The sequence below is a fragment of the Meles meles genome, chromosome 1, assembly GCF_922984935.1.
Source record: "Meles meles chromosome 1, mMelMel3.1 paternal haplotype, whole genome shotgun sequence".
NCBI classification, from domain to species: Eukaryota; Metazoa; Chordata; class Mammalia; order Carnivora; family Mustelidae; genus Meles; species Meles meles.
Window position 1 is genome coordinate 16872647 of NC_060066.1, and position 21589 is coordinate 16894235.

The following is a 21589-nucleotide window of genomic DNA, read 5'->3' on the forward strand; positions in this document are numbered from 1 at the left end:
TTCAAATTGTAGCATATATCACTACTTTATTCTTTTTTTTTGGCCAAATAATGCTCTGTTGTATAGATATACCACATTTGTTCATCCATTTGTCTTCTGATGGGCATTCAGGATGTTTCCACTTTTTAGCCATTATGAATGATGCAGCAGTGAACATTCCTGTGCAAGTTTTGTGTGGACATTTGTTCTCATTTCTCTTGAGTATATACCTAGGAGTGAAATTAAGGCCATACTTGTTCCTCTTTCTCCTACAATGCCCAGCACCGTGCTTCACGCAGTGTAAGGCCTCCATGGATATTTGTCAAGTGAGTGAGAAGAATATGCTTCTCCACAAGATTTTAATGCTGACGGGTCCATCTGGGTTCCCCCAGAACCTCTGACCACCGCCCTAGCTTCCTGAGAATTGACCAAAATCAACCTCCATCTTCTTTCTTACTCACTCTTGGCCTTGTGTCTTTCTCCTGCACTCTAGGAACTGATGAAGCGGCCATCATTGAGATGCTATCAAGCAGGACATCTGAGGAGAGGCAACAAATCAAGCAGAAGTACAAGGCAACGTATGGCAAGGTGATTCCAAGGGTCCTTGCAAGCAGGCACACACAGCTTTGGCCTAGGCGGTCTCTGCTTGCTCTACACTCCCAAGGCAGCAGAGAATATCTTTTTTTTTTTAAGATTTTATTTATTTATTTGACAGACAGAGATCACAAGTAGGCAGAGAGGCAGGCAGAGAGAGAGAGGAGGAAGGGAAGCAGGCTCTCCACTGAGCAGAGAGCCCGATGCGGGGCTCGATCCCAGGACGCTGGGATCATGACCAGCAGAGAATATCTTTAAAGCTTTACTGAGTTAGCTCAAGAGAAAACAAGGTGAAACTATTCTTTACAATTTTAACTGATTACAGAAAAACTGAAATTGTGTTGTTAACTTAATAGCCTACAAAATCAGTATTCCTTAACCCCTTCTGAAAATCGGCTTCCTTTTTCTATTTTTTTAAAATAACTTTTTTAAAGATTTTATTTATTTGTCATAGAGAAAGAGCACAGGCAGACAGAGTGGCAGGCAGAGGCAGTGGGAGAAGAAGGCACCCTGCCGAGCAAGGAGCCCAATATGGGATTGGATCCCAGGACGCTGGGATCATGACCTGAGCCAAAGGCAGCCACTTAATCTACTGAGCCACCCAGGTGTCCCTTCCTTTTTCTATTAATCCCTCTGTCATTTTCCCACTCATTAGGACCATTTCTACATATTACCATACAGATAGGCCAGGGACTTGGGACCTGTTTTCACAGGTGGGTCTTCATACAAGAATTCTTCATCTATTCACTGGCCTTCAAGAATGATGCATTCTTCATAAGTGATTATGACAGAAAACTAAAAAAAAAAAAAAAAAACAAAGCAAACAAAACAGAAACCTCCATTTCATTAAACATGAACACATGTTTTCTTTCTTCATGTTTCTTTTCTTCCTTCTTTTTGTTGTTGCTGATGGTGTTACATACAGAAATCTTTAAGTATGCATTAGGGTTTCTATTTTCTTTATTAATGTGGGATGGACACAATTTAACCTTTTCTTAATGTCATTAGAATCATTAGCATACAAAATGAACATTGATCATTATGCTGTATTCAAATCCATATTTATAAAACCTTTACAGTTTCAATCCCTCTATGTATAAATAGGTAGAGAAATGGGTTTTCTTACTTACTTGACACTGGGCAGGCAGCAATCTCTTTAGACCCTGGTGTCCTCACACACAGAATGAAAATGGTAATTTACCTTCCTTCCCAGGTTGCTGAGAGAATCAGCCAGGCTAATGACAGCACCTATCAGTAAAAGGAAGCTATTCTAGGTTTGACTGTTTCCATTTTACAGAGAGGAAATTTGAAGCTCCTCTGCATACATGACTCGTGCAAAATCACACGGTTAGTAAGGAAAACAGCCGACACTCCAATCCCACTCTTTTGAGTCCGGGGCCAGCGTCCACTCCTGAAGAACCCATTGCCATGAGAGGAGCTGTTTCTTTCCACACTACGTGGCCCAGATGGCTGTGCTTTTACAGTTTCTCTGCAACTCTCCTCTCAGTTGGGCTTGTCAATGTCATTCCTTGAAGACATTGACCAAAGTAAGTGAACCTGCAGTTCAGCTGCATGGAACGGAGTTGAACGACATTGAACTTTTATCCTCGTTGGCATGCCTAACCATAGCAGCCTCTCATGTGCCCCGTCTACCCCCCACCCTGCCCACGTGGAAAACAGAGTAAATGAGCTTGAGGTGAGGACTTAGGGGCTTTGCCAAAGGTCACTTGACCATTTCCATCTTCAAACTTTGCAACACCAACACGTGCCCATCATTTGTTTACCCACCAGTTCACGGCTGCTTCAGACAGCCGGGATTGCCAAGGAGGTGGTCTGGAATCACAACATCTGAAGCTCAAAGACCCTGGCAAGGGACCAATCTAGGTCGCCCCCATCAACGGAGTTCCAAAGAGAACACGCACCCGAGGTGACACAGTTAGTGAGCAGGAAAACCAGGATTAGAGCAGAGAGATATCCCGAGCCAGCTTCTGGGTCCAAACAGAATGTAAACACACAGGAATTTGTTTTCGTGCTTGTGGCTTGGAAGGGTAGTAGGCAGCTGGGATTTCTCTCCCCTCCAGTTCTATACAATGGCCGTCTGACCTGAAAAGCCAGGTCCAGTCTTCGGGTGGGTCCACACTGCGGGCCACTGACCGCAGGCCTGCCTTCCCAGGATGCAGCATTAGATGGAGCCTTAAGATGGAGACAATAATACCAGTAATACAATAATACCACGGCCCCCTCATGAGACTGCAGATCCCATAAGACAAAGTCTTCGAGGTTTTTCTCCCAGGCTCAGAGCTCAGAGGTTCATGTGAGAAAGAGCTGATGAGTCGATTCTTCGAAAGTTCCTTGCAGCACGGAATAATAGTAATACTCACTTACTGAACATTTAAAGGGTGCCAGGCACTGTGCTTGGGTTTTATACGGATTGTCTCTGCTATTTCTCCCAAAAACCCTAAGGAGGGAGTCTTATTATCCCCCCATGTTCCAGAGCAGGAAACTGACAGTTGGCGAAAATACATTTCCAAAGTCACACGGCTGCTGTAATGGTGTCGTTAGCCATCATGTCGTGTTGCCAAGTGGCCAGACCCACTCTGTGCTGTGATTTGGGTTCCTAAGATGCTAGCTGCTCCGGGGGTTCCCCCACACCACTGATCTGACCCACAAGGGGCCATCTGGATAGGAAGGTCCTGCTTTGAGGTCCTACTGACATTGGGGGCATTGGCGACTCTAGTTAGACTGAATACCCATTCTTGTCCCTTTCATCATTAACCCATCATGTCAGAGAGACACTGGTAGGACCAGGCAGTTTACCTATAATAAGAGGCACTTGCCAGAAAACACCCATGATGATGGACACTTGCTAAAAACAGGTGCCAGTGGGCATTTCCCGTACTTCGTTTCTTCTCCCTAACTAGGTGCTTCCCCATGTGTCTCCCGTTCAGGTTTAACAGGTTAACCAAAGTGACTACATGTGGTGAGCTCAGGATGGTCCCCGTTATTCCTGCTATGCACCTGCAAGGATTGCTACTTTATTGTTGCCCCTGAGCTCTCAAACCCATTCCCTTTTGGATGACAAAGAATCTGACCCCCCTCAGAGATAACAAACCCATAGTTCAGTCTTTTCTAGTCCTTCATTTTTTTGAGGTCAGTAAATGGGAATAATGCCAATCCTTCTCCTGCTGGGGCTATTCTAAAGATCTGAACCCTAAAATGTCCAGCAAATGTCAGCCTTAAGCAAGGGATCTTCTCTGCCTCTCTGCCAGTCCTGGGACAAGGTGGATAGGAAGACTCTGGCAAGGAAGGTGACTGCCACCAGTGTCCTCCAGAGCAGGTCACTCACGCCGGTAGAGCTCTGTCCCCTCACTGCCCTCCCCAAGTGTCCATAGAAGTTTTCCTGTTGACCCTGAGGCCATGCAGAGGGGAGAGCAACACCTGTCCCTCTGCTTTGGGCCACTCCCCAGTCAGGGCTCTTGCTGTCTTCCTACAGGACCTGGAGGAGGTGTTCAAGAGTGAACTAAGTGGGAATTTTGAGAAGACAGCCTTGGCCCTTCTGGACCGCCCCAGCGAGTACGATGCCCGGCAACTGCAAAAGGCCATGAAAGGTCTGGGCACAGAAGAGGCGGTGCTCATCGAGGTCCTGTGCACAAGAAGCAATAAGGTTAGTTCCAGCCAAGCCTTCAGCCCCAGCCCCTGAGGGAGCATCCATATGCCCGTCAGAGATGGTGGAAGCAGCCAGAAGGAAAACGATTCCCTGAATTCCACTGGGGGGCTGAACAAGCATCTGGACAGAAACGTGTCTGCTTGTCCCGTGCAGGAGAGATCTCTCTCCCAATCTTCTGGCTGTCAGTTTTGGTGTTACTGCCCTTGGCTTGACAGACGAGATCCTTCCAGAACAGCTGTGTCAACGCAGCTTTTGTTTTTCCAAAAGGAATGCATAGTTTTATATGCAGGAGGCAAGATTCTACTTTGCTCTTCCCAGCCTGGGTTTGCGGGTCTTCTGGCACAAATAAAGCAGTGCATGGTCTTCGCGCGCTTGTGCAGCTACCTTGTCCGCCGTTGTCGTCTAGCATAGAGTACAAGTAGGACTGCAAAGAGGCGTGGAGGCAGATGGTGCAGACGGGGATCCCACTGACACCCTTCCTGTCTTCTGGCACCTTCCTGGAGGTTTCCCTTTGCTTCTCTCAGCAGACCTTGCCCCCTGTCCCTTGGGCACACGCTGCCACTTCAGGAACTGGAAAGAGCCTTTGTTAAGGTTTTGGTAAAAGCCTCATCATTGGTTCTAGAAGCCAATAGGCCCAGGGAACTCATCAAGAGCAGACCGGGTCCACAAATCATTATTCGGAGACCCCTTCCCTCTTCCACAACCACACGTCATGTAGGATGGGGAAGTCCAGCAAGGAAAATGCCAGAAAGTCCAAACATTCTTGAAGCCTCCAGATAGGAAATAGAAGTAGTGTTTGGAGCAGACAGCAAGGAAAAGCTTCAACAGAGCTCTGATGCTGAAATGCTGTTTTCAAAGCCTTGAGTGCAGACGACCCTGCGTTGGTTCCTTCTGCTCAGCCTGTGCTATCCAGTGTATTTCTTGACGCACAACATGCTCCAAGCTACAGCCTCAACCCCAAAACCCCCTTCCTAAGCATCCCTGGACTTCTCTTCTTTCCACAAGAGAATAAAACCCCTCCATTTCAGGGAGTTTCCATTCAGGACCGGACCGTGGGGAAGGGTCAGCAAAGGAGGACGCTGTCATTTTGGTCCAGTAGTTACACAGCGTTCCTGACTCAACATCCCCCACCTTCCAGAAACACCATAGTCCCAGCCAGGAGGTTTCCAATACGGGATCAGTCGGCAGCCTGCCTTGGCAAGGTTCCAGTCATTATTTTTCTCTTATTTGACCACATGTGGTTTCCCCTCAATAGTTTTCTTCAAGCCCTGCTCTCAAACAACAAACAAGCTCTTTTTTCCCCCCAAATCAAGTAAGACCTGACAATAGAGAGAAGAAAAGTAGGGAGAGAGCAGCCCTCGGGTTCAGGCAGATCCTGGCAGTGCGTTGGAAGGAGGAGAGCGGAAAGAGCTGCATGGCCACAAGTGGTCAGCCCTCACCAGCCCCTATGTCCCCCCATGTCTCCGCAGGCTCCTCACCTTCCCCTGTCCCCACCACCTTACCCCCCACCCCTGGCTGCCTGCTGACTCTCTTAAACAGCTCCCCGGTGAAGCTTTGGGGAAACGCCTGCTCTCAGACACGGCTGGCTTAAATGTAAACTGAGGCAGCTCCCGAAGGGGCCACTCAGCGTGAGTCATTGAAATACAAAAAGCACATCTTCCCACTCCACACTCTAGAGAGAGGCCTGCCCTCCCGCACACAGCATACCGTGGACTCAACGAAGCCTGTTTCAGGTAGAGAGAAACTGGAAACAACCGAAATGTCCAACCCTCGGGAGGTTGGCTGGATAAACGGTGGCTTATTATGGGATGGAACATTTTGTATCCCCTGAAAAAACATCCGGTGACTACACATCAACAGAGCTGGATCTCCAAGGCGTCTTACTGAGTGAAAAAATAAGTCAAAGAACAACATATACAGTATGGCACTTCCCTAACACATTCACGGAACAATGCTGTATATTCTCAGGAGCGCATCCATCCGTATCCGAAGGCAAAGACGGACCCTTGGGCAGATACTCACTGAACTCGTGGCATTGACGACCGGAATGCCGATGGGGACGTGGGATGGGGTGGGGCAGTGGTGGTCAGATGTTAGCTTGGCGCTAGTAGCTTTGCTTTTAACTAAGGAGAGTGTGCATGTTACTTGTGTGGCTTGGAAAGTTTGCACAAGGGGCTTCTTCACACCTCCAGGGACCCAGGCCAGCCCCAGGCCCCTGAGCCAGAGCGTGGTCCTCTCTGGACGAAGTTCTAGAGGCATCCTGAGTCCAGAGTCAGGCTCCAGCCGCTTCCCTCTATGTGGTTCCTATTGATCATCCCACTTTGGAGTAATGATTTTTCTTTTATTACCCTTCCTAGGAGATCATCGCCATTAAGGAAGCCTATCAAAGGTGTAAGTGGCTTTTTGTTCTGACTTTGGGTAAAGAATGTTCCTTTCAGGGCACCTGGGTGGCTCAGTCGGTGAGGCGTCTGCCTTCAGCCCAGGTCATGATCCCAGAATCCTGGGATGGGAGCCCTGCGTCGGGCTCCTGGCTCAGCAGGGAGTCGGCTTCTCCCTCTGCCCTCTGCTGCTCCCCCTGCTTGTGCACTCGGTCGCTTGCTCTCTCTCTCTCTCTCAGTTAAATAAATAAATAAAAACTTTTTAAAAAATAAATTTTAAAGAACATTCCTTTTAAAATACCTCTGGGAGGGGTGCCTGGGTGGCTCAGTGGGTTAAAGCCTCTGCCTTCGGCTCAGGTCATGATCCCAGGGTCCTGGGATCGAGCCGCGCATCGGGCTGTCTGCTCAGCAGGGAGCCTGTTTCCCTTCCTCTCTCCCTGCCTGCTTCTCTGCCTACTTGTGATCTCTGTCTGTCAAATAAATAAATAAAATCTTTTTTAAAAATTTAAAAAATAAAGCTTGAAAAACAATACCTCTGCGAAAGAAATCATCTGCTTTCTCCCCTCCCTTTTTCTTCTTGGAAAGTATTTGACAGGAGCCTTGAATCAGATGTCAAAGCTGATACCAGTGGAAACCTAAAAAAGATTCTGGTGTCCCTGCTACAGGTAAGATCAGCCCCACCAAGGGGAGCTTCTCTTTTGATCAACTCAACTGATTACAGACCTGAATAATATCTGTAAAACCTCCTTTGTATAGTAATGTAACACAATCATGGGAGCCACAGCTTACACTCCCAGGTCTTAATACCCCCATTCAAGGGCAGGGGATCATGCAAGGCTGGGCTGCTCAAGGTCATCCTAGAATTCTGCCTGCCTCAAAGGGCTTACTTAGCTTGGACTTCCAGGACCTTCCAGGACCAAGTCTCAGGGTTCTTCCACACCAGGAACCTCCGAGAGGTGAAAAGTGATACTTTTAAAGGAACACTATTAACTTTCCCATGAAGTCACTCCAGGGGACATTATGAGGTTGCTTTCAGCCTGCTTCACGGTCCTGGGATTTGTGAGTGACCCTGGTTCCTACAAGAAAGAAAACCCAAGTGTTGTCTCGGAAGTTACTCTGTTTATCAGTTGTGCCCTAAAGATGGCAGCAAAGAGCAGCACTGCAGCTCTGCGGGGCTCCATCTCCTCCACGCCACCCCTCTGAGATGGCCCCCAGCTTTCCAGGACTTTCTCTTTCTGTCTTCTGTGGTCAAGCAGGAGCTCAAGTTAATCACAACGTGTCAATTTCTCTAGGCTGATCGTGATGAAGGCGATGACGTGGACAGAGATCTAGCTGGTCAGGATGCCAAAGATCTGTACGAAGTAAGTGGGCCGCCGGCCAGCCTCAGCTCATTCTTTCTCTTTTTAAAAATTTATGAGCACTATTTTCCGCAAACCTCTCTTTATGTCATGAAAATGGGAGTTACTTGAGAAATAAGTATGATCTTTAAAATAGTTCTTCATATACAAGATCTTCGTGAAGCCCTAAGAGTTGTTCCTACTCCTGCACACCAGATCCACTTTGGAACAAGGGAGGGCGTGAATAATATACATAACACGGCGGAAGCCTTAAGTGCTTCGTGGATCAACTTGACTTCTATTCCGTGTATATTTTATAATTTCCTGCCCGTGAGGCCTGGTCACAGAACAGGATACTCAGTCTTTCTGCAAAAGGCTTTTTTCAGAATGTTTGCTTTTGGCCCGCAAGGCAGGGGAAGGCCGCTGGGGCACTGACGAGCTCGCCTTCACCGAAGTCCTGGCAAAGAGGAGCCACAAACAATTACGTGCCACCTTTCAAGCCTACCAGATCGTAAGTAAACAAGTCCTAGGGTAATGGGATTCACACTAAAACTTCTTATCTCTGGAAGAAGATCAGGGATCAAGAACTGCAGGGGGTCTCTGACAACAGTCTTGCTTAATCGGAAGTGATTTGGCTTCTCCCCCACCTCAAGGGATATTCCAGAACATTCTGAAAACATTCAGGGGTGTCACTTGGGTGGTGGGGAGGCTGTGCTAAGAGCATCCAGTAGATTGAGACCAGGGATGCCACTAAACACCCCCAGGGCAGCACAGCCAAGAATTATCCAGCCCAAATGCAGGGCCGAGGTTGGGAAACCCTGCTTTCCAACCGAGACTAGGCAAGCAGAGGAGAGCCACGTTGAGGAGCGAAGCCCTAGAGTCAGCGTCCAGGTTCAAATCCTGGTCCTATCACTGACAGGTGACCTGACCTCTCTATTCTCATTTGTGAAACAGGGACCACAATCCTCATCATCCTTACTCTCCTTACGTCCTTGCTTTACTTACAATCCTTATCATCCAGGATTCTTTCAGGAGTTAAATAAGATACAGGTAAAAGGCTCAGAATAGTACCCGGCATGTGGTAGGCACACAAACGTTCTCATTATTATTCCAATTTACAGCTGAGCTGACAACGCCTGCCACTCCCACGACAGATGGCATCTGCCTCAGAGACAGGCTCCTGAAAAGACGTATATAAATGACTTTCATGACAATTATTTTTTTTTAATCTAATGATAATTTTAAGCCAAGAAGATGAGTTCGTTATCTCAAGGCATTTCGTGCTGAGTCCTACCCTGAAAATCAGTCTTTAATTCCAAGAAGCCTTTTCGTGGAATGTCAGATTTTCTGTCTCTCATTTTACACTTGGAGAGTGCTTTTAACCATTCCAAGCACTTCTGTGCCCCATATCTCATTTCAGTGTCACAACAATAGCGCAACGTAACGTAGGCTGGGCAGCCATTGTTACCTACAACTGTCGGACAAGGAAGGTCTGTTACGAGTAAGGCGCCATCTGTAACTTATCAGGACCACACAGCAAGCTAGTAGCAGAGAATGGACGAGAACTGCAAGATTCCCCAGCCCTAGCCTCTACCTCGGCTGGAGCTGGCCGCTCCTCACTCGAAATAGTGTTTCCTGTGTGTTGCCAGCAGATGAAAAGACAATAAAGCTTAGGAATTTTATCATTACTGTATATAAGCCTTGAGGGCCCTCTGCTTTCAAATCGTGCCCAGAGTCATGATCAAAGCCAGCTGACCCTGCACTCCCTTGGCCTCTGCTCCCGGAACTATGTAGACTCTGAGCTAGAAGACTTCTCCATGACCTACACCCTCTTCCCACATGGCTGGGGCCGTGGCTGGAGTTCCGGGGGATGGCTGCCTTTGGTGATCACTCTGGAAACACACGTACATGGGAGCGCGTGTATGTGTGTGTGTCCTTGAACTACGGGCCACCTGCAAGGATACCCTCCAGGCCAGTTGTTCTCAAAATTAATCCCCAAACAGCAGCATCAGTTTCACTTGAGAACATGTTAAAAATGAGAATTCTCTTATCTAAGAGAGAGAGAGAATTCTCAGCCCCCACCTTCGACCTACTAAATCAGATTGTCTGGAGTTTGGGTCCTACTTCCAGGGGATTCTGGTACATGTTAAAATTTAAAAGGTCTGCTCTAGACTACTAGCCATATGACCTCGGGCAAGTTATTAAGGATTCTGTGCCTCAGTTTCCCCAACTGTAAAACAGGGATGATAATGGAGCCTACTTCATAGGGTTAGTAATTAATTAATGAGTTAATAGTAGTAAAGTGCGTAGTACATGGCATGCAGTAGGTGCTCAATAAACACTAGCAACTGTCAGTGTCCAATAAAGTTCAAATGGACAATAAGATAATTTACTGATTTAATGATTCTTTACATGAAACTAGCTCTAACATATTACCTATTCATCATTCCAAAAGCTTTCCCAGAACATCACCCATCTTGATCTTTCTCATTGATTTTTGCGAGTTTCCCCTGATCTTAAGACCCTGGTTCACAATTCTTCCCATGGGTCTCGGCCTAAAATCAGTAAGCTTCTAGCATGAGATCACGGGAGTATGTTATGTGGCATAGGTCGTCCTGGCATAGAGTCGAATTTTTATTTTGGTGTGAAAACTTAGGGTTTTGCCCTTTCTTTGCCCTCCAACTGTGAGCCTTAACTACTGACACTCTCAGAAAGCCCCGCCATTTAACAGAGCTTCCCCCTCTCTGCGACACCACACGAGAACATCACAGTCCCAAAGTTGACCAACCACAAAAGGCCTGTATAGTTAGAAACATATAGTTCTACTGAGATATATTTCTAACTGTATAGTTAGAAAGCTGAAGTAATGGGCCCCTGTGTGGCTCAGTCGGTTGAGCGTCTGCCTTTGGCCCAGCTCATAATCCCAGGTCCTGGGATCAAATCCCCCATCATCGGGCTTCCTGCTCAGCGGGGAGTCTGCTTCTCCCTCTCCCTCTGCTCCTCCCCCCTGCTTGTGTGCTCGATCGCTCTCTCTCACATAAATAAATAAAATCTTTAAAAAAAAAAAAAAGCCGAAGTGAGTTTCCTACACAGGGCTCAGTATAAATCGTAGGTCCACATACCCAGACCCAGGCACACTGTGTCCCCGCCACACCTGTCACCACTTCTCCCCTCACCTCTCTGTGTTCTGAAGCTTGTTCTAGAGCCTCTAGCTCTGGAACCACTTAGGCCAAAGCCAGAAGGCCCAGGGCTCTGCTGTGGGAATGCTGTCTCTTTGGGTGAATCGGCTTGAAAAGAAATGTCTCCTCGATTCTTCTAACAATCTCCCAACAGGCATGCTACCCGGTAACTAGAGTCCTTGGAGGCTTGTCTGGAATCCAACCCGGGCTCGGTGTTTTGTACTAAGATCAGAAAACCTGATCTGTCTAAAGAGCCCCCTAACAATTAAGTGTTCCGGTAACTGCAGTGAAAAGCCTGCCATTTGCAAAAGAGATTCACAATAGCCTGAGCCAGTCCATTGTTTTCCGTTTGTGTTCCGTGGAGCCCCTGGGGGTGTCTTGGGAGCTCCCAGGAGGGGGATGTGGGCAGGAGAGAGGGAGACAAGATGAGCAGTGCCCCCTGAAGTTGTGTGACGAAAAGGCTGGAAGAAAGCAGAAACCGGGCAATACTGCCCAGGGCTGGGGTACAGAATCCCTCTCCCACCTCTCCGGAATAGCTCCTTTCCTGCTTTGATCTGTTGTACGACTGAGAGTCTACAGAAAATGCAATGCACTATTCTGGCCCAGCATTAACAATGGAAACAGAAAGCGATTTAATGTGAGGATTATTTTTTTAGTAAATGCAGACCTGTGTGAACAAGATGTCCTCTTGAAATGCAATCTCAGTCTGCAGAATGAGAACCCTGTTCGTGGGAAAGTGAGACCAGTCCCTTTCGAAATACTAGCTCCTGCAGCAAACCCAAGAGAGGCTGGGGACAGCTAAGGAAGGGACAGGACTGAAAGCCCCCCAAGCCAGTTCCCACCATCAAGGTCCATCACCCACACCAGCCCTCTAGATGTCAAACCCTGACAAGGAGATCAAGCACCAGGGCCTCATTAAATTTCAACCCTCCTCCCCTCCCCCACCTCTACTGTGCTTGCTTTGCAAAGAATATTTTGTCCACTTGTGTTTTCGGAATAAACCACACACACCCCACTAGTGTGTCCCCAAAGACCCCGATTATTTACGGAACCACAATTGTGTCACACCCTCAAAAAACAATTTCTACGAAAGAAGTTTCAGTATTCTTAATGCTTAACTGCATGTCTCCAGACCCAACCAAGAGCCCTCCTTTCTCTTTATTTGCCTACCCTGAGTTTGGCCCCAGTGGTCCTTGCCTGAAACACAGTCACCATTTACTCTGAACTTCAGCTTCTGTAAATAGAAAGAAACATAACGTGGAATGGCGTGCAGAGTGATAGGTGGGCAGATGGTGAATACAGGATCATTTGGAATCGCCCCCGAGTGAAGGAAAGTGGCATTTTGATGTGGTCAGCCCTCTGGCTCCCAGCCCGGGAAGCCCCATTCTATCAGAAACATCAGACCAAGTCCTTATCATGAACTTCACAGCCCCCATGGCTTATGTCGCCCAGACTGTGGGTGGCTGAGTCCCCAGTCCCAGGACACGGGAGATGAGAACAGTACGGGAAAGAGGATAACCACCACAGACAGCCTCCTAGGAAGTGGGAAGTGAAAAGAATTTTAAGAGCAACCCTGGAAACTTAACTATTACCAAGATGTAAAGAATTATTGTAACAGTATAGATTCATTGTTTTCCCACTCCCAATTTCACAGATGAGCGTACAGGCCAAGGGAGTGGTCCTCACTGGGGTCAAATCTGACCCCCTAGAGGTCCAAAGTCATCAGCCATGAGCGCCCCCACTCAAATGGGGGCCACCATCCCCAGCCATGTAAGGCACAGGGCCGGACAGGTTCTTTAAAGGCACGTGACCAAATCTGGGAGAGTTCAGTGCTTTTTGTAGAGAAATGACCCCTCAAGTACCAAAGCCAAAAGCAAAGCCTGGAATAACAGCTGGCCTTTGGTTGTCTCCCCAGCTCATCAACAAAGACATCGAAGAGGCCATTGAAGCAGAAACATCAGGAGATCTGCAGAAGGCCTACTTAACTCTCGGTAAAGTAGAACATGGGGAGTCCCTGCCTTAGATTGGGCTGCCAGTCCCAACCAGACTTGGCGTCAGAGGTTGGCGTGTTGGAAGATTTTAGGGAGTAGCTTGGAAACCACACCTTGAAGCAGCATTGGGTAGGGAGAGAGCAAGTGTGATGCAATTGCGGTGGGAGATTTGCTGCCCACCCCCAAAACAGTGCCCTGGAGCCCAGAGGCCAGGGGGCCAGATCTTTGCACCCCACATAAGCAACCAGGAGACACCGGCTGCACCCTGGGAGAACTTGCAACCCTGGGTAAGGCAGCTCCTTGGTGGGGGTGGGGGGCAGCATTCCTGGGGAGGGACTCACCCGTGAGCAGCCAGTAGGCAGCAGTTGGAATGAGTGCCTTGCTCCTGAAGAAGGCATCTGGGAAGGATGCACCACGGCCTCCATGACAGCCCCATTAAGATGGTGGGTCCACAAGAGCATCTGTCAACAGTCTGGGACCATTGTCTAGACTCAGAGACCGTGAAGTGTTTCAGCCAGGTTTCCAGTCCATGAACAAGTTTTTGCCCATTCCTGATGGCTCGAGGGTGTTCTTTTCCACTTGGTTCCCTTCAATATTTAGAATGAATGAGGTCTCTTTAGCAAGACTGGGGAGGGACACCAGACCTTTCCTGTGCCAAGCGAACAGCATGACCTTCTCTCCAGGTGTTGCCTATAGGCAGGAAATAGCAGAAAGATGGGCATGGCACTGTGTCTGGCAGGCTCCTTTTTCCTTTCTACAAGCCCCGGAATGAAGGCATTGTCCATTGTCCACGCTCCTGTGGTGAGGGGTTGATGGCACCGTCCCAAATAGCACAAGAAATGGAAAGACAGATCCCAGCAGAGGGAGAACTGAAAAAAGCAGCCCTGGAAGTTAAAAAATGTGCTCTATCTGCCAAATTTCTTGTTTTGTTTTATTGTGGGGGTTCTAAAAAAAGTTTTTTGAACAATGTCAGCAATTGATTTTTTTTAATTCATCCTCATTTTGCATTCAAATTAGCAGGACCTCTACTGTGATGTACACAGGCTTAAACATCCCTGGTATCGTTCCTGACCCACACTGACACACATGGACAACTGTCCTTAGGGCTTCAAAGATGAGTCTCTTAAGTGGATGGAGAGATCCACTCACAGCCTGACTCAGAGGCTCTGAATCCTTTCTGTGCTTGCAACCCATGAAATCAGGAAAATACCAGAGTTCAGTCAGAAGATTATACTAATCTTCATTAATATTAATTATTAATGGCAATAAACCACTATCAAAATTATTAATAATAATAATAAAGTCGTTCCATTCTTTAACAGTTAGTTAGCACCTAACCCAGGTGTGGCGATCAGAGGTAAATAGGTCTAGTTCCTGCTCTTAAGAAGCTTAAAGTCCATGGTGGATTCTCACAAACCAACAGATTAGGTTATAGTAAAGACAAAAAGAACCAGTGTGAAGAGAGCACAGGGGAAAGACAAGCCACGTCCCTGGAGATAGGCACCATGAAATGCAGGACTTCATTGTACTCCAGTGGTAGCAAACTTAGAAGTAATTAGAAACTACCTCAACAAAACAAAAAAAGAAAAAAGAAACGACCTTAAGAATAAAGCACACAAATTGTAGAACATGACTTCACAGTTCACTTTTCTAAACTTCACAGTTCTCTCCTCATACCTGACTCATAAAGATGCCAGTTTATGGCTAAATTTGAGACCCAGTGACTCCTACCTCTTGCAGCCTCTGGGGCAGCACTCCTCCAGTGGGCTCCATGGACCACCGGCAGCAGAATCTTCTATGGGGAGGTGTGGGAAAATATAGTTTCCTGGCCCCACTCCAGGTTACCTATTAGAATCTCCAAGAATGGGGCCCAGAAGCCACACTTCTCCAAGCTCCCCTGAGGGACCGTCTTTTCCTCAGAGTGGCTGGCTACGTGCCACAATTCTAGCCCCACATTTTCCCTGTCTAGCCCCATCCACACTCTTGAGGGATTCCTGCTGCTGCTAATAACAGACGTTATTCACCAGGTGTTGACTGTATGCAATAAGAAAGTTGAGGATTCTCTTCCCAGAATATCAGGGACCAGGAATGTCAGGAGAAAAGACACCTATGAAGGGTTGGAACATCCTGACATTAGGCAGACAATCGAGCATCCATGAGTCCTGCACTGGGGAGGGTCTTAAATGAGTCTCAAGTATGCTACTCTCCAAATTGATAGGCTCTCCCCACAACTGTCACCAGTACAACAGCTTTTGGATTATTTTCAGAATAAAGAGTTCAGACACCTGAGGCTGGGCTCTTCTCCTCCACTGAAACTTTTGTGGAGTCCGCACGGCCTATAAAAGCAAGAAACAGACCCTCTCCCCCAACCTAGGCCCTGCTTCCCTAACCCTCTTCCTCTCCAGTGCTCATAAGCATCAGTCATACAGGCAATTACCTAGAAAACAAGAGTTCCCATTTCAGAACATAATAAGGACGCACATTCCACATTTATGCTAAACGGATTACTTGTTATTAATTACTAACATCAAAAATGTGGTGTTCTAGGTAAATGTCAGCATCTAAAGAGTAAGTGGTTCGTTCCCCCAAAATGTTTGTCACGATGGGTCCCCATGACCCTGGGTGGTGGGGAGAGGAGCTGTGATTCCTCCTCAGGAGTAAAGCAGCATTCTGCTGCCTGAGTGGTGAATCGGAACTACGCTTCACTAATCTGTGGCTTAGCTCAAAGCTGGCAGGCAGGGGGAGGACCAGAAAAGAGCAAACTAGCAGGAACACAGGAAGGTGGTCCATAGACAACGTCAGACATTCCATCCGGCCACATTCCAGATGGAGAACTAAGAAGAATGTGGGGCACTTGGAAAAGATTCCAAGATGAGTCTCGCAAAGCAAACCCCGTGAGGAAAAACAAAGGATGGGAAGGTGGTTTAGCGCAGGAAAGTAGGCCACAGTCCAGCAGAGTGAGTTCATAATTATGAAGCTTTATTACATAGTGTCGCCGGTCAATGCGTGTTTCCCCTCTGAACGGAACGCCAGCATCCGAGATTTCCTATAGATAAGAAAAATTACTTCTGCTCGTAAGAATCATGAACTTGGCAGGGAAAGCCTGAGGGTGTGCCCAGCGTTCCTCCTCCTCGAAGGGCCTTCAGGGATCAGCACAGGTGATGCTGAAGGGGTTTTGACTCAGGTCTTGGTCGAAGAGCCCAGACGCCCTGAGCCAGGGGAATCTTCCAGATCCCATTAGAGTGTGATCTGGTTCCTTTCAAACATATGTTTCATCATTGAGTCAGCTCCAGGGGCAGCCAGGTGACACTCTGGGCCAGCTCTGTGTCTTCAGAGGGTCTCCATGTTATATGACATGTAAAAGCCTCTCCTTCTCTTGTCCCTCGTCCTGCCCAGTGAGGTGCGCCCGGGACCAGGAGGGCTATTTCGCTGACCGTCTGTATAAGTCCATGAAGGGTGCAGGCACCGATGAGGAGACACTCATTCACATCATCGTGGCCAGGGCTGAGGTAAGACACACTCGACTCCAGGGACTCAGGCGGCCACTTCTCTTCTGGCCACTGCTGATGTCATCCACAAATAGTTTTTCTTCAGGGTCTATTTACAGAAAAAGTAACACACAGACAGCCCTTGCCTGCCCAGACTTTGTGGAAGACACTGCACCATGCTCCAATCTGTTTCTTTTTATAAAAATACAATAATGATAGTTGCTTCTATTTTTGCCATCTGTGGCTCCGGAGAGCTGGTGGCCTGTGCAGAGGGGACCTGGTGGGGCCGCTCTGGGGAGCACAGCCATGCTCAGCTCCATTTTAAGGAAGACGGAACAGACACTTGAAGGTTGATGGCAGACAGGTCACCCAGCAGGGGAGCCAAGAGCTGGGCCCATCACTGAACACACCACAGGAGCCCAGTTTTGCACAAGAGACATATCAGTACAAGACAATATTTCTCAACCTTTTTTTTTTTTTTAATTATCAATCATCCTACTAAGGAGCCTTTGGGACCCAGTGTTTTTCCTCATCACCACTCCCCTCAAAATACCACAGACAGACTGTGTATCTGTTTATGTTCTGCATGTATATATTGTGCTCTATAAATATACATATATTCCATTATTTTTTTAATTTAAAATCAATTAATTATCATATAATGTATTCTTAGTTTCAGAGGTAGAGTTGAGTGATTCATCATTGCATAGAACACCCAGTGCTCATTCCATCAAGTGCCCTCTTTTATTCTGTTATATTCTATGTGTATGTGTGTGTATATATATGTACTTTCACATAAAAGGATTAAGGTTCTTTTCACCCTCTTAAGAACGTACTTTTGCCCTGTTGGGAACAGCAAACGATATGGCCCCACTTTGAGAGTGCCTGAGTGTAACAAACAGGGAGATGAGTAGCCCAAAGCTTGGGATCAGCTGTCAAGATTCTCAATGGATGCTTTGGAACAAGGGTCCGCAGAGTGAAGGTGAGACAAAATGAAGGGGACATGGCATTTCATCTGCAGTAGGAGAAGCATCGCAGAATGAAGTCTGACTGAGCCCTTGAAAAACCACAGACATCTTCCCTCAAAAAATTGTTAATTGAAGGGGGATAGATCCCAACCCAAATCCTGGCTCAAGGCTTTTGACAAATAATACTTAACATCTGACACCGTTTTAAAATATAACTTAGCAACAAGATCTCTCTTTCGTTTTTAATTTCTATTCCTGGAATTTCTCCTCCTCCTCCACTATTCATAGTTTTCTTCTTGCTTCCAGTCCATTGCTCTTGCTACCCTCCTCCTTCCCTTCCCTAGTCTTTCTGCCACTCTCCTGAGTCTCCCTTTCTCCTCCCTTCTCCAGATCTCTGTGGTCTCTGTCTCTCTCTCCCTTGGCAACTCACCCTCCAACCTACCCCTCAAATTCTCTGAGATCCTGAGGCTCAAAGAAGCAGGTGTGCAATGGAGCAGGGTGGGGCTTCTGAAAGACTCCAGGGGATTGGATCATTCTGGAGGGCTCACTGGGGGTCACGGGGGCTCCACATTCACTGCAACGGGAGCCATGGAATGGTCATTCCAAGATGCTCTGTCCCATCTTAGGACTGGCCACATATCCTGGATCATTTCCACATATGGGTCATTCCCTCAGAATTCTTCAGGCCCAGTTAAATGTACTGGCCGGTTTCCCTAATCTTCTAAAGCTGCCTGCTACCAGAACGGAGCCCTAGTGTCCCCCATCCCACCCCCCACACTGACTCCCACCATCCTAACTCCTCCCCCAGCCAAGTGGGGGAGCGGGGAGAAGAACAGCATCCTGCTGGAGTCTCCCTCCTGCTCAGCACCCACTTCGCACAATCCCTCACTCGCACAATCCCGCACCTTCTTTCTCTCTTAGTTCATCCCTCCGATTGAGGCAGGAAGAAAAAGAACCAGAAACCTAAGTGACAGTTTATGAATCTGTCTAGAATGCACAAGAGAGTCTACAATCTTAAAAATTAAAAAAAGAACCTAAGTCCCTGTTAAAGAAAGCTCTGTGCTGCTTTTGAGACATTTCTCTCTGTCCTTCCATATTTTCTGGTGCAAGTATTGTCTCCCTCACTAGGTTCTAAGAGTGTTTGGAGCAGAACAATCTTTTTCTTTGTTTTTCTTCTGAGTCCTCCGCCCATCTCCAGCACCCAGGTTTTTCAAGTTATCAATGAATTCAAAATAACCCCTACAAATTGATACTGATTTGAATTTTGTTGATTGGCACTGATAGCCTTGCTGAACAGGGTACAAGAGCCCAAAAAAAAAAAAAAAAAAAAAAAAAAAGCTTCATTTCAAATCTCTGTTGATAATTTTCTTAACCCTTTACCAAGGGTCAGCAAATTGTGGCCTATAGACCAGGCTTGCTACCTAATAATGATTCTTTTTTTTTTAATTTTTTAAAAAGATTTTATTTATTTATTTGACAGACAGAGATCACAAGTAGGCAGAGAGGCAGGCAGAGAGCGAGGGAGAAGCAGGCTCCCTGCTGAGCAGAGTGCCCGATGCGGGGCTCGATCCCAGGATCCTGGGATCATGACCTGAGCCAAAGGCAGAGGCTTTAACCCACTGAGCCCCCAGGTGCCACATGATTCATTTTTAAATGACTATTAAGAACTCAAAGGAAGGGCGCCTTCTGTCAAATAAATAAATAAAAATCTTAAAAGAAAAAAAACTCAAAGGAAAAATATTTTGTAATACATGAAAACCATATGAAATTCAACTTTTGGTACTCATAAATTTTATATTGGGATATAGATTATATAATAAATTTATAATGAGATATAAGTATATCCTTAAAGTTGCAGAGGTGGAGATATAGGTATATATATTTTTTAATGTATATATAAATAAATACACATATTCAACCTTTAGAGATAGAGACTCTGCTTTCCATTTCCCATTCATAAAACAAAAATAACAATAGTCCCTATTGCAAAGGGTTGTTTTGTGGCATAAATGAGCAAATGAGGACAATTTTTTCAGAACAGTACCTGCCTGCATTCCTAGTGAACACGCTATAAATGTTCTTGTCCTCATTGCTGTTGTCATGTCTCCTCCAGGCGGACCTTCAGGGGATAAAAGCAAAGTTCCAAGAGAAGTATCAGAAGTCTCTCTCTGACATGGTTCGCTCGGACACCTCTGGGGACTTCCAAAAGCTGCTGGTGGCCCTCTTGCACTGAACCGAGCCAGAAGAGTGGGAGCCTGGGAAGGAGCCACCCTTGTTGAGAGCCCATTTCGAACCAGATCAGTAAATGTGACTCCAGCACATAAAGTACTGAAGAGTCCTGGCTTATTTTCTTGGCGGCTTGAATACCATAGCCATGCCAAGGTGTTTAGGTGAAGGGCAGCAGCCTCCAAACGCTTGGACCGGTCACCCCGAATGCTGGCTTAGCAGGTACCCGAGCTGCCTTTCGGCTTCCCTTTAGCCTGGTGAACTGAATGCTCTCTGAACACAAATGAAATTAGCCGTTGATGAAAGGAACTACACTTGTAATAAAACATTCAGAAGAATATGTATCACACAGAGGTGGGTAAGGACCGAATGGTTAAAGGACAGGGTAGACAAAATTAACCAGATGATCAATTTCCCTTCTGTGGGGGCACCTGGGTGGCTCAGTCAGTTAAGCATCTGTCTTGGGCTCAGGTCATGATCTTGGGGTCCTAGGACCAAGCTCCATGTCCAGATCCCTGCTCAGTGGGGAGTCTGTTTCTCACTCTCCTTCTGCCCCTCCCACCCCTAGCTTGTGCGCGTGCTCTCTCTCTCTCTCAAATAAATAAATAAATAAATAAAATCTTTAAAAAATATTTTTCCTTCTGTGTGTTCAATGTCAAATCCTCAGTGGTAATTAAAGACTCTGTTGATTACTTTGGCTCTTTTCCTGGAAATACAAGACTTGTGAAATTCAAACATAGATGGGAAATGCAAACAATAATCTTTATTAATAATCACCAAAGACAACAATCAGGGCTATCAGCAAGGAAACAGTTGAGGTGTCCGTGTGAAAAGTAACTAGGGGTAAAATACACTAATCTGCCACCCGGTATAAATGGTTCTTGCTGCCCTAGACATTTAAGCCACTTGGTCCTTACATCTGATCTTCAGATACAATTGGGCTGGACACAGTGCAAACAAGATCAAGGTCAGTGAGCTGACTCTCAGATGGATTGGTCCCACACCAATAGAATCTCTGTTCAAAATGTTTGTCTCCTAGCCATGTGTTACTAGACATAGAGGAGTCTGTCAAGAGAACACGGACACTTTGATCTGATCATTATGGTTATCATTTACTGGGTGATTATTTGTGTCTGGCATGGCTCAGTAGCACAGTCTCATGGTTAATCCTCTCAACAGCCCTATGAGGTTAATATTACTCCCATTTATCAGTAGAGGAAACTGAAGAGTTGGTTACCAGGCTGATAATGGAGACTCAGGCCTCCATATTCAACAGAACGCCGTAAGGAGATTAATACAGGTGCAGCTCTCTGCCCATGAGCAAAAAGAGGACACCCACAGCTCTGGCCGGAGGAACGGGAAAATGCTTCACAGAGATGCATGTGTGCTGGGTTTTGAAGAATGTACGAAAATCCTCCAGAGAAACAAAGTAGAAGGACAAAAGCAGAGGTTCAAGCATGGGGAAGCAGGATGTGTTCAGGAAGTGGTGAAATCCATTCTCCTGGTCATAGATGCGGTGAAAGGAAGGAGGGCTGGGGAGGCAGGCCGTGAAGCCGTTGAAAAGTATGTTTGGATCACATTAGCAGTGGGTTTGCCTGCCAAGCGTGGGCTCAGTCCTTTGGGCAATGGGGGCGGGGGGGGGGGGTCACTGGAGATGTTTAAGTGAGGGAGAAACATGATCAGATTTGGGCCTTGGCAATGGACTTGGTGGTGTAACCAACATAGAGCAAATAAGCCAAACTCTCAGTATCAATGGTCAGGTCATGGGATGTCTTTCTAGTG

The 21589-nt window shown here is 46.8% G+C and overlaps 1 protein-coding gene across 2 annotated transcripts in view; it reads left to right on the forward strand.

The window, feature by feature from the left end:
- The window catches only part of ANXA13 (annexin A13), a 58937-nt gene extending 39028 nt beyond the window's left edge, over positions 1-19909 (forward strand). For both annotated transcript variants that reach the window (XM_046002681.1, XM_046002671.1), the window contains 9 exons: positions 473-567; positions 4067-4237; positions 6598-6631; positions 7204-7283; positions 7911-7979; positions 8365-8466; positions 13050-13125; positions 16522-16634; positions 19695-19909. In XM_046002681.1, coding sequence (XP_045858637.1) covers positions 473-567; positions 4067-4237; positions 6598-6631; positions 7204-7283; positions 7911-7979; positions 8365-8466; positions 13050-13125; positions 16522-16634; positions 19695-19814 — 860 coding nt within the window. In that variant the 3' untranslated portion in view covers positions 19815-19909. The remainder of the gene's footprint in view (positions 1-472; positions 568-4066; positions 4238-6597; positions 6632-7203; positions 7284-7910; positions 7980-8364; positions 8467-13049; positions 13126-16521; positions 16635-19694) is intronic.
- The last annotated feature ends 1680 nt before the right edge of the window (positions 19910-21589 follow it).